The sequence below is a fragment of the Mytilus edulis genome, chromosome 8 (assembly GCF_963676685.1).
Source record: "Mytilus edulis chromosome 8, xbMytEdul2.2, whole genome shotgun sequence".
NCBI lineage: Eukaryota > Metazoa > Mollusca > Bivalvia > Mytilida > Mytilidae > Mytilus > Mytilus edulis.
Window position 1 is genome coordinate 50251545 of NC_092351.1, and position 13286 is coordinate 50264830.

General features: G+C 32.8%; 1 protein-coding gene across 1 annotated transcript; it reads left to right on the plus strand.

Annotated features, from left to right (window-relative positions):
• The first annotated feature begins 570 nt into the window (after positions 1 to 570).
• Positions 571 to 11790, plus strand: LOC139485811 (uncharacterized). The gene is made up of 9 exons (XM_071270458.1): positions 571 to 623; positions 1690 to 1870; positions 2157 to 2471; positions 3595 to 3661; positions 5099 to 5163; positions 6216 to 6278; positions 7229 to 7291; positions 8489 to 8617; positions 9198 to 11790. The coding sequence occupies exons 1-9, from the start codon at positions 600 to 602 to the stop codon at positions 11687 to 11689; spliced, it is 3399 nt and encodes a 1132-aa protein (XP_071126559.1). The 5' UTR covers positions 571 to 599; the 3' UTR covers positions 11690 to 11790.
• Positions 11791 to 13286: the final 1496 nt, after the last annotated feature.

Below are 13286 nucleotides of genomic sequence, written 5' to 3' on the forward strand. Positions count from 1 at the left end.
TCTTTGGAGTTTTTTTTAGTAAATGTTAAAATAGGGATTACATATGTCCTTGGCTTATATCATATTCTTTTATTTTCAGCTTTCATAATGATTTAACAAAACTTCAACATGTATCTATTCAGCCTTTGCTTGGTAAGTTGTTACTCTTAGGGTAGGTTCTGGTCTGATTATTTTATACAGACCACTCAAATAATCAGTTTTCCGCATTTATTTTATTTGGTCATGCTTAAAGCTTTTTGATTTGAAAATTGGTTCGGTCTTCAACGATGTGAAAAAAAAGTTCTGTATAATCTGCTTTAAGATCATTATGGCTCGACATGAAAAATGTATGACCTGGAACAGACAGAACAAGAATGTGGCCAGTTAAACATGTTTGCTAGCGACAAATACTCCCTTTAACATGGGACAGTGGTGTTACAATACAACATAAGAACAAACTATACTATTGCAAGATCAGAGAGTCAAAGATTGTATGTACTCCAAACAATCTTTGGAGTTTTTTTCAGTAAATGTTAAAATAGGGATTACATAATTATGTCCTTGGCTTATATCATATTCTTTTATTTTCAGCTTTCATAATGATTTAACAAAACTTCAACATGTATCTATTCAGCCTTTGCTTGGTAAGTTGTTACTCTTAGGGTTGATAAGGACAATTGTGGTTTATTGAAACTATAGTAAGGATCAACTCAATCTGAAGTCCGCCATAGAATTATGCTTTACTGTTCATTGTTGATAAGTTCTTATATGAACTGCGAAAAATATATTTGTCAGCTCAAACTCTCCGAAACTTTTCGAAGAATGAACTATTCAAATTGTAGTTCGGAAGGTTTTTCACCATTATATTTGTTTTTTTGATGAAAATATTCCTGTCTTATATCATATAGCGGTCTCAAGCTAGCGACAAATAAGCCAGCCACAATTAAGTTATTTTCCAAAGTTTTTATGTAAGATTAGATATGATACGAAATAGCTAACATGTATAAAGTCCATGAGGTACGAAATGGTAGATGCATTTGGCCCGTAGGGTACGAAATGAATATTATCATGGGTACTAAATGGTAAATGTTGGGTACGAAATGACAAATTTGGGTACAACATGGAAGAGGTACGAACTGGTCAAGGTACGAAATGGCTTGCTTCCAGATAAAGAAATACATAAAATAGCTACTCAGGTTTGTCTTTGTGCAAATTTATTGAATCTGTTGTTGCAACTAGGAATGATTGTTAGTATATTTCAATTGACGTTTGACGGAATTGTTGTGTGTGGTTTTAATAAATACATGATCACTCGGTCGTGTTTTTAATATTTTGTTTTGTCTACCTCAGGAATATATTACCTTAGCTGTATTTGGCAAAACTTTTAGGATATGTTGTCCTCCATGCTCTTTAGATTCGTACATTGTTTGGCCTTTGTAACATTTGATTCGTGCGTCAATGATGAGTCTTTAGTAGACGAAACGCGTTTGGTGCAAATAAACAAAATCAATCCTGGTATATATGATGAGTTGATTTACTAATTGTTTGTTAAGTTGAAACATCTACCTGTTCATTGCTTATTTTTTTAGGCTTGTTCTTTAACCATGTCTTACATACTAAACATGAATCAAAGAACATGAGATGCTGAAGGCTCTGTACGCCATTCGTGCATCCGACATAACACTATACAACATGTTTTTTTTTCTCCAGATAATTGTATTGTGGAAGCCATCCGAGTCCGATTTCAGATTTCATTGTCCTGTTCAGTCACACTGGAAACATATAGCAGCATACCGTTGTGGCTCGGTGGACAGTTACTTCTGTTTGTTTAATCGGAACGAACATTATTTTACTGAATTTTGTAGAAAACAGTCAGATTTCGAAGCACCAGGTAAGCTTTCTCGTTTGCACATTATATATAGAAATGTATGTTACATTACTGTACAAGTATGAACTATTAACTTTTTCGTAAAAAAAACCTTCTATATCAAATTATCAATGCAATCTTTTCTTTAGTCGTACCGACATTTTTGATGTTTCCAAAATTCTTTAAAATACACCATGCTTGATAATAATGAACTCTCATATACAAGTATCGTCCAATAATATTGGCAATGGTAACTTTTATGATTAGTTTTACTTGCCTTTTACCAGTTACTAGTATTTGTATTTGATAGGACAAAAGCTTATAGTTGCTGGATCATCTAATGGAACATTGCAAGGCGCTGATTGTAACAGTGAGTTCTACCAGCCTTTCAAATTCCTGCCTTCTGGAAACAGTCGATGTGTTTATGAGAAATCTTACTGCAGTGGGGAGGGACAAGTCGTTTATAGTAATGGTACATTGGAAAATGACAGATCCTGCCGCTGTGATTATACGAGAGGATATGATTTCGTTAATAAACCAAGACACCGATGTTATTGTGTACCTTCTGAGGAAGATTGTTCCTGTCATCTTAAGTTATGTCAATCTAACTACATTTTATCACCAGGTATGCAAGAACAGGAACTTTACTGTAAACTTTTCAGAGTACATTTTCCTCAAAACATGTTGACAGCTTTTGCATATAATGCTGACATATGCGTTAAATTACGTTTCTAAAATTAAAAAATATAAACATTACTAAAATCTAAAAGTGCTTGCAATGATAAGAAGAAAAGTTAGTGTTAATTTCTTTTTCTTTGATAGATTTGAAATGAAATTTGATATTGCTTAAAACAGATTAATTTGTATATACGCACAGAATTCCTGTCTGCTTTTTAAATATATATCGCAGAGTCAACTACGTGTAGTCAATACAGTTGGGAGGTGTCAATGTTGGGAAAAACATGTTAAATTTTGGAAACTACGTCTCACTTAAATCCAAAAAAGTTCAAATAAAAAAGGCGTCATCAATTCTTCAAACAAATTTAAGCATACTTATGTATATATAAATCATATACATTTTGAACTTTAAGTGCCAGTGTTGTTTGGGAATCTAGGTAGGTTAATTTTTGTGTCTTTGCTACAATAACAAGTAAAATACTGTTGTGTATTCAACTTATTTATTTCAGTAAGGTATTATTGAGACAATGATTATTTCCTAAGAGTTGAACCAATGATACGTTTGCTACTGCAATTCTGCAATTACTATGAGTAATATGATAATAATATTTGGTATATGAGATCCTTGTGAATGTTACATATCCGTTAGACATTGTTCATATAGTCTTGAACTCAGCTTGTTGACAAGTGATCAAGCGTCATGTTCCATGTCAAACAGTAGAATTGCATAATGCCGGAAGCGAAGATTTTATTGCTTTTGTAACTTGTTTGATGATCTAAGAAATTTCGCATACGAGGTATTTACTATGCTTAGTGGCAAAGAGACACCGGACATATCTGTCTTACATTGCCTTTAAGCAGGGTACATCTGACCTTCGCATCATTAACAGCAATCATAGTGACAGTTATAGTGGAACCGTTTTCTTTAAGAATTTGCACATTGAATTCATCACAAATGATTTAAGCATGTGACCCATTTCGGCGTGTTCAGTTTTGTTTTACACGTTCTTCGTAAATTAAAGTGTATCAAACATGTCAAATATTAACTAATTTTGTCATAACATTTTTAGATTATGAGTGTCTTAATGAGAATGAGTGGAAACCGAGCTTTTACTGTGATTCAATATCAACGGTCGTGTAAGTATATCTTGTAGCATATCCAAAGATAATAATAACAGGTGACTAGGTACAATATGCATATAAAACACTGAAAGTGGCTAGGCCGATTACTAAACTTTGGTATGAGTATGCATACACCTTAATCATAGCATCGCAAGCACTTATAATGTTTGTTTCCAAATGACAAGTAAATGTATTTTTATATGCCATGTTTGTATACACATGATACAATTGACCCATATGGTAGCTCATATTAATATTACTTTTAGGATTACTGATTAAAACTGTTTTGATAGATTTTTCTTTAAAATTCATAGAGCTAAAATGGATCTCCAATACCGAGTACGTACAGTTAGAATCACATAATGACAAATATGTTGTTGTTCCCGCAGATAAAGCCCCAAACAATATCGTTTTTGAGTGTACATATTATTACATAAACTGCTTGATAAATAAATTAGGTATTGGCAATTCACTTGGAAACTCAACATATACCTTCACGACACTTAGCAAAGAGGAAATCCTGGATAATCATAGGTCTGTTCTATGTTCGTTTGGAATTTCAATCAAAGATGAAGAACTGGATCTTCCATCACTGTATTGGATAACTAAACTACATAAGGGTCCTTACAAACAACGGTATATTGCTTGGTCTTCCAAGTGCTCCACGAAACCTCTTTCTAAATTATACACATCTATTTTATCAGCAATCAAAGCCGGGCTCCAAAGTTATTGTGAAACTGTCTTCTCTTGAGAATGCGTGAATCAGATGCGGATACTAAAAAAATCCAAAAATCTTTTAGAGTACATACTTTCTAAGATTCTCTCAGCTTGTAATAGTATTAAACACTTGACTTTTCTACCCTTTACACAACATGCACAATTATTCCCTCTTCCAAACTAAATGACAAATTAAAAAAAATCGGTATAACTTTGTTTCATTAAAAGGAATGGCGAACGTAGACACACGTATCTTGTCTTTGGGAGGGCTGGTTGAAACAAAACTTTCCGACAAACAGATGGTTCAACTTCCCAATTGTGAACTTTCCATTTCTATGTAGCAACATTCCAGCAGCGCCTGCATACGGAGTAACGACATTGCATGTAGTTTTATCATGTTTATAGAAGACACAATTGTTTACTTTCCATTGTTTAGAAAAACTATGAATGAAAAACTTACCTAGCTCACACCACATGTTATTTTACTATGATAAACACAATATGTATATTAATGTAGCATATTATATAAACATTTTTTGTGTGTAAAATTAGTCCGTTCATGACACTTTTGATCATTTAGTTTTCTATATCCAATTATGAAGACTTTGCATTTTAATTGTAACTGTAAATATAAATTATTATATAATTTTCATTAGGGTATCTCTTATTGTGTCATATAATCCTTTAACCTTTTAAATGATGTACACATTATTAACTTGTATGCTGTTTTGTCAGGTTGCCCAAAGATGCGGAAACACGACAATCGTTTGACAAATCATCGTTGGAGTCTTATGCACTAGGTATGTAAATCGTATATTATAATGTTCTTTGGTTATTGGTTCAACGGTAAGACTCTAACTGATACAGGTACTAGAAAACACTGATTTTAAAAATAAATGCATCAATTGAAAATTTCTTCATGTTTTATGTTTATCTATGTAGTTACACAATCAGGAGTTAATCTTCTTTTCGAGGACTAATTTTGTTTTTAACATGAAAATCAAAGGAAATTATTCGTTCGTACACCTGTTCAATAACAACTGCTGGTCTGTTGATGATTGAAGATGTTCGTTGTTGTTCTGTGGTTTGCATGCTGCTTCAACTATCGTAATATTTGTTTGTGCGTTTCTCTGTGATGAGTGTCTGTGATGTATTTCTGCCACGCAGTGTTGTCATTTTAACGATATTTTGTAACATTGAGAGGTTTGGTTATCAATGAAACCTGGTTTTACCCACCTTTTTTTCTGAAAATATCCTGTGTAAAGCCAGGAATATGACAGATGTTATCAAATAGTGCGTTTCTATGTATGTTGACATCTGTTTTGTTGCACTTCAGTGTTCCTGTTGTTCCTATGTTTTCCTCTTATAGTTGATGTGTTTCCCTTGGTTTAAGTGTGTAACTCGGATGTATGTACTCCGAATCTTTTTGTGACTGTTGAAGAGTTACCCTTATAAAGTACTTCCAATTTATAAATAACCCAATAATTGTCAATTGATTAGTCATCTAGTAATTTGAATAAACATCATTTATTATAAATGGAAAATAATTTATGCTTTCTTAAAATTGGTCTTTTTTCTCAGATAAAGCCGCCTTCACACTGTCATGTGATCAAATGTGCTCGTCAACCATGTGCAGCATCATGTTCTAAAATCCAATCATAACTGAGCAGTGTTAGCTTTATTCAAACAACTATAAACAAGACGAAATTATAATGTTTAGAAATTAAAAAAACACAAGAAGTACTTTCGCCTATTAATAAGAATAATTCAACAATCAACATTTCTGTATATACGTTGTGAGATGTTAAAAAAACAATTGGGATTTATTGCAACCATAATTATTTCTTTTTAGTTGACAGAAAGGCTGCACGTGTTGCAGTGTTGGTATTTTTTATGCTTATGTTACCCGTACCAAGTAAGTATAATTCAGTTATTTCGGATAAAGTCATCATAGATACCAGAATTTAAATTTTATATTTTCGCCAGACGCGCGTTTTGTCTCCACAGGACTCATCAGTGATGGTCGAATAAAACATTATTAAAAAGTCCACATAAAGTACGAAGTTATAAAGTATTGAGAACCACAATTCCTAATAGTTTTGCCAAATACAGCTAAGGTGATTTTTTGTTTCTGTTTTCGAATTTAATTTTGCCTCAACCAAGTGTTATGAAACTTATACACACTAATAATATAATAATTACCACACAATACAAATCACGTGTAAATGTTGGTTATATCCCTTTTACTGTTCTAGAGTTATATCCCTTTACAAATGGAACAATAACTGAAATTGTTATGGACCTTTTACACAATACTTTTTACTACCAAATTTAGATCAAATAACAATTTGGGTAACGTCAATTGTACCTTATTTAGTGATATCTTTTTATAACTTGATATAATTTGCAAACGGGGGCATCATTTGTGTCGATGAACACATTCCCAATTTATTTATACAAGCTTCAATATGTTTGCTGTAATCGAAACGCGCATCTAGCGAACAAACTTCATCTCCCAAGATATATATAGTAAACTAATCAGTCACTGATATATGTAATGTATTAATGGGGTTTTATAACGTATTGATTGAGAAAAAAACATACAGTTTGTATTTAATTTATTCATAGCTTCTTTCCCTCGTCTAACTTATGTGTTCATGTGGACAGTTGTTGACGTTTTTTGTTTTTGTGAATGATAGTTTAAATATGAATCTTACGCTTTATTTTTTTTTTGTAATTTATTCCTCTAGTTACCCACTGTATGTTTGACCTTTTTAATTTATGAATAATTTTGATATTGTCGTAGTAAAAAATAGTATTATTGATTCGTTTTGTTCATAATAAAAAGCACTTCTTTTTTTGCAGTTATATTTGCGGTATTGCCTATCATAAAAGAATGTTTCTGCAGAATGAAACGCAAACACACAGGTGTGTATTTTTGTCAAAATAGCACAACAATCCAAATAATAGCAATGCAGCATACTTCATGTACGTTTTGAGATAATAATTGGAAGCTTTGTGCTTTGCTATCATACAAGATGCTAAAACCATGAAAATATATCGCAGTTTTGGGGTATTATACCAAGAAAGAGTATCATTGCTTAGTACTTAGAGAAATAATTGGTACTTGAATTCAGTAAATTGTATATACCTATGAAACAATAAGTCATTGATGCGAAAAATTTCCGTTAATGGTCTGTTCATTTAGGGATAAAAAAAATATAAAGAAACAGTAATCATTTACGATCACCAGATAAAAATTCGAGTAGATTTGGGACAAATTATTTTATAACTATTGATTTCAATGATCCGCAACTGCGTTACTGTTTTTGTTTTCTAATTCTTACTATTGGAGCGCCATTGACAAGTATTATTTTGGACAACAAACGTTTTTTGGCTTGCTAGATTATCCCCCTTGTATCTTTATGAATTTCACAATTCGTAAATGATTAAATTCTAGTTGTAATACTTGTCTTCTAGATCTAACTTGCTGTAAGGTGTTTTTTATGCATATGAGCTCTTATACATAGTAGTTATGTGACCGTGACGTCAACAGCGTTTTTTCGTGATTTACTCTTCTCAAATGGTGTAAAGAACTCAATTAAAGGAATGACTGTATAACTCTATTCGAAATACCCTGAAAAATGTGCTGACAACTCTCAAATAGTAGTAACATGCTTTATGGAGGCAATTGTTGGTCGACTCTTTGTTGGAAGTATATCTCTCTATTAATGTGTTTACCTTTTTTGTGAATGCCTGCCTTTTATCTTTGAAAAAATAATAAGACACTAATGTAGATCGAAACATTGAAAAGAGAAAATATCAGCAGAACAAGATCTACAAATATGTCAACTTGAATGAAATTGCTAGTTAACTCTTGATAGAGTAATTGTCTTGTCGTGTTAAATAATATACCAACACATGGATATTTTTGAAGATGCAGGTTAGCGACACAGGACACTTATTTAAACAGTAGAATAACCTCTACATTAAGTTGGAAATAAATACAATAAAAAGGGTTTTGTCGTTTGGAACTTAGCGACATATTAGATATCGATGGGCATATCAATAAGTTCCAATTATTAAAATTAAAATAAACCCTTTTATGTTTATTTTATTTTGTAGAGGTTGACGAAAAGATTGCTTCTCTGGTGACTATTCAAGAATCGAATTTTGACTCTGAAAAACAGAAATTAAAGTGGAAAATATCCAAACTAGAAGATGACATAGGAAAAGTGCCAAACCATGAACTAGGTAAAACATGTTTGCACATGCTTGTTAAGAAATATTATAAAGAAAATAGAGATTCATTTATTGATATAAACAGTATATGAAAAGGATAATGTATATATGTTTCCGACAGCGTATAAGTGTGATTTGATGCATTAAATTCCAAAGCTGGATTTTGCAAAACGTTTAGGAATTTGGTCCTCAATGCTCCTCAACTTCGTACTTTATCTGGCCTTTTTAACTTTTTTTGGATTTGGGCGTCACTGATGAGTCTTTTGTAGACGAAACACGCGTCTGGCGTATATACAAAAATTTAGTCCTGGGTATATATGATGAGTTTATTTGCATAAGTTTTACCATATGAAGCTACAGAAACCAATGACTTTATCATATTGCATACGCTGCAAATACTAAAATCTACAGTTTCACTTTACATACTAACAACATACTTACATACAAATAAGTATCAGTGATTTTAACCAAATGAAAATCTTTGTTTTTCCAATAAAGCTTTTTGTGTATGTTGTTATGCAAAAGATACAAGATTTACATATGTTTATGTTACTCCCTTAAAGACGTTTTGTTTTAAACTTTTACTTCACAGAACTGCAAAAGGAAACACTGAAACATTGGTCCAATGAACTTGCTAAATTTGTAGTAACAAAAGGCGCGCAATACGCATATCAGAGAATCCACACAGAAAAACTAGTTGTCACTAAAGGACCAACAGGGATGGGTAAATCAGCATGTGCTTATCATGTAGCATTACGATTAAAGCACGAATATGGTTATACAATTGTGCCGGCACGGTATCCATCATATATAACTCAATATTATAAACCAGATACAAACCAGGTGTTCATCATTGATGATTTCATCGGAAAATATGCATTAGATGAGACTGAAGCAGTTGCATGGGAAAAAGAAGGTCCATTAATTCAAAGGATTTTAAGTACCAACGATCAAGCCAAAGTAATACTTACTTGTAGAAAGTCCATTTGGCATCCTGACCTATTTGACCGCTTTGGGTTACCAGGTTTCGTATGCGATTTACATACAGATGAGTTAAGATTAACTATATCGGAAAAACGGACTATATGTGAGGCATATCTCGAAAAAAGTGACCTAAAAGCCATTACTGACGAAATACTAATTATGTATTCTTTTCTGCCCTCGTTATGTTCGATCTTTTCATCAAAAGAGGTTGGTACAGTAGAAAACTTTTTTACGTTACCCATTCAATTCATCGAAGAAGAAATAGATAAATACAAAATAAAATCACCAGTTCGTTATATCTCTTTAGCTGTGCTCGCTATCAAACAAAAAATTACTAAACATGTATCTCATGTTAACATTGAAAACGAAGAATTGATAAACAGCTTGTTCCTGGAATCTGGATCTCAAATACTTCCATCAAAAAGACTTATTGTCAGTCAACTCGAGGCTTTGACGGATACTTTCGTAAAGGTAGATAACGACTGTTTCGAATTTATTCATGAAACTATGCAAGCTATAGTTCTTTATTGCATTGCAAAAACATGTATAAACTCAGTACTAAAGTTCAGTAAAAGCGATGTGATTAAGAAGCAAATAGGATTGGCATGTGTTAAGTATGAACAGATTATTCCTGTTATTCAAATTACACCAGAACATGAAGAGGCCTATTTTTCCCGCCTTGCAAGGGACCTTTGCGAAGGCCAGTTTATGAATGTTTTTCAAAATACTCAAAGCGCCTTTCCAATGTTCAGACATAAATTTTTAGAGTATTTGGAAAGCAATGGAAATGGGAAAATTTGGAAAACGAATGCAGACGGTTTGACTGTTCTCCATGTTGTATCGTCGTTAGGTTATGATGAATTTGTTTCTTATTTTATGAAGTTAGACACAGGTATGATTAATAAGACAGATTCAAAGGGAAACACACCTTTGCATTTAGCATCCATGAAAGGTCATCTAGATATTGTAAAATTGCTTGTTGAAATCGGTCGGAACGTTCACATTTTAAACAATGCCCAATTGTCACCGTTTTTCTATGCATGTGAAAATAATTCTATTTCCGTCGTTAATTACTTGGTCAGTTTTAAGGAAGACTTTGTTCAGATAAACGAAAAGTATGTGACGAAGGAACACAAAAGTGTCCTGCACATAGCCTGTCTAAATGGTTCTAACGAACTAATAAAAATACTGGTGGAACATCGCGCTTCTGTAAACATACAAGATAAATGTGGATTAACACCGTTACATTTGACATGCTTAAAAGGACAGTATGACACAACGTCGTTCTTATTAAAGACCGGAGCTAATATTAATGCATTGGACAAACTAGATAGGACTCCTGTTTATTATGGATGTACTGGAAATTATAAAGACATTGTTCAACTTCTTATTCAAAATAAGGCAAATATAAACAAAAGCTCATCAAACGGTTCTACCCCTTTGCATGCTGCATGTGAGAACAATAGTATTGACATCATGACTATTTTATTAAAAAAAGGTTCAAAAGTAGACGCACAAGAGCAATGTGGAGATACAAGTCTTCATTTAGCATGTAGAAACGGAAATGCACATATCGTAAAACTGCTAATTAACAACAAAGCTTCGGTAAATGCAAAAACAAAGGATAAGATGAGACCCTTGCATGAAGCTTGTAAAAACGGACATCGCAATGTTATAGAAATTCTTTTAGAGGCCAATGTCAAATACGACAAACAAAACGAACAGGGATGGACGGGGCTTTTCTTCAGTTGTGCAAACGGAAACAATGATATAGCCAAAATGATACTGAATCGTAAGGCTGACGTAAATCTTGCTGATAAAGACGGAGTAACTGCTCTTCATGTGGCTTGTAAGAACAATCATAAAGACGTTATTAAGTCATTGCTTGAGAAAAAGGCCAATGTTAATTCAACCGACGTTGATGGTGAAACTCCTCTCCATAAAGCATGTTTCAATGATGACATTGAAATAGTTAAGATATTGCTCCAAAAAGGTGCAAATGTTAAAGTATGTGGTACATCTGGACGCTCTCCTGTAGACATTGCAGAGAAATGCGGGTTCAGCCACATTGTCTCTCTATTGCAGAACGTAAAGAATTGATCAAAATCAATAATTATCGTAACATCTGATGTCAGTCAGCATTATGTGTATGTCCACTTTATCTTTATGTGACACAATTTTTATTTCGAAATATAAAATTGAAAATTAGAGATATGTGTCCTTACAATTGTTATATTATTTCTAATAAATGATTTTTATATAAGTCCATCTATGATACTATATTTTGTTTGTTTCAATTTTATGCTATATTTGTTTTTATCTTGCATTGGAGCGAAATGTTATTTGAAGTAAATATCAATGTCATATCTTTCCAACGATGAATGTAATGGAAAAGTAGTAAATTTAAAAGGCAGCATATAATCTACAACATATAGTTTCCAACAAGTTCATGTACTCGACATCAAGCTCTGAATCGATTCTATAACATATAACATGTACAATCATAGACTTCGACTTAAACATTTATTTCATTATACTATAACATGTATAACAGATGAAACACAAATCAAAAGGATACATTGTATGCCATTCAAAAAACCTCCGTCTCAGAAAAACGACAGAAACAAACATTTTAAAATACAAGTACAATTATTACCGTACTAAAAAAGCTTGCACTGACTGAAGACAAGCTCGAAGTACCTAACTGTTGGGTATGACTGGATACAAGCTGAAGTTGCAAGACTGAAAACAAGTTCGAAGTACTTAACCTACGAATATAAAATTATGGAATCCTACACTAAACATTGGTTGTTCTATTTCATATACTTAGGGGCCTCGATTGTCGACTGTTTTAAGTGGTGCATCTACAATGATCTTTATACTCTCATAATTGTTGTTGTGATTCCAAACCAATTTGTTTCAGGTTGCAATATAGTCGGATCGTAATTGAATAGGTTTGGCATTTGTCCTGCCCAACTTAGATTGCACTCGCCGGATACTCTGATTTTCTCCACGAATATATATTGGTCAATATAGTAGACCAAAGTGGAACTGCAATTTGCGTTAAACATAAAAAAAAACAAACCAATCGATTGTAAATACCAAATAATTATCAAAGATTTTTGACCAACACTGTCAAAGAAAACGTAAACAAAAGTAAAACCGAAATGGAAAAAAAAGGTGTACTAAAGGAGGCCCGCAATGGATGAAGATACACTAGATGTGTTTAACCTTTAAATTTGACTGGAGAAAAACTATAACCGCAATAACTAGAGACTTGCTCGAAGTACTAAACATGCGGGTATTAAATCATGACATCCTTAACTAAAGATGTGTTGCATTATTTCATATACTTTTGGGGTAACGATGGTCAAAGTGGTTCATCATCAGTCTCTTATTATTCAGGATTTGCGTTTGAACTCCTTGTTTGCAAGGTGCAATAGAATTCGACAAACCTAGGTTTGACATCTAGGGGTTTTTTCGCGAAAGAAAAAAGAAAGGGGAAAAAAACCCACATTTAATACAGCCTGGCAAAAATATGAAATAGAAAATTGCAGTAGTTTGCATGCGGTTATTGGCAATAGCGGGATCGTCAATAATTGTTACAGTTTGTGATAAGATCAGTCGAAAGTAGCAACTGATTGTTTGTCAATGATATTCAGTTGTTAAATAGTCATTGCCACATTTTATTATAGGT

Bases quoted from the DNA above. Each gene is read 5' to 3' on its own strand.
- LOC139485811 (XM_071270458.1), top strand. From the start codon at position 600: ATGTATCTATTCAGCCTTTGCTTG. The intron at 3,662-5,098 runs GTAAGTATATCT...CTGTTTTGTCAG, and splicing joins GATTCAATATCAACGGTCGT to GTTGCCCAAAGATGCGGAAA. The intron at 8,618-9,197 runs GTAAAACATGTT...TTTACTTCACAG, and splicing joins AGTGCCAAACCATGAACTAG to AACTGCAAAAGGAAACACTG.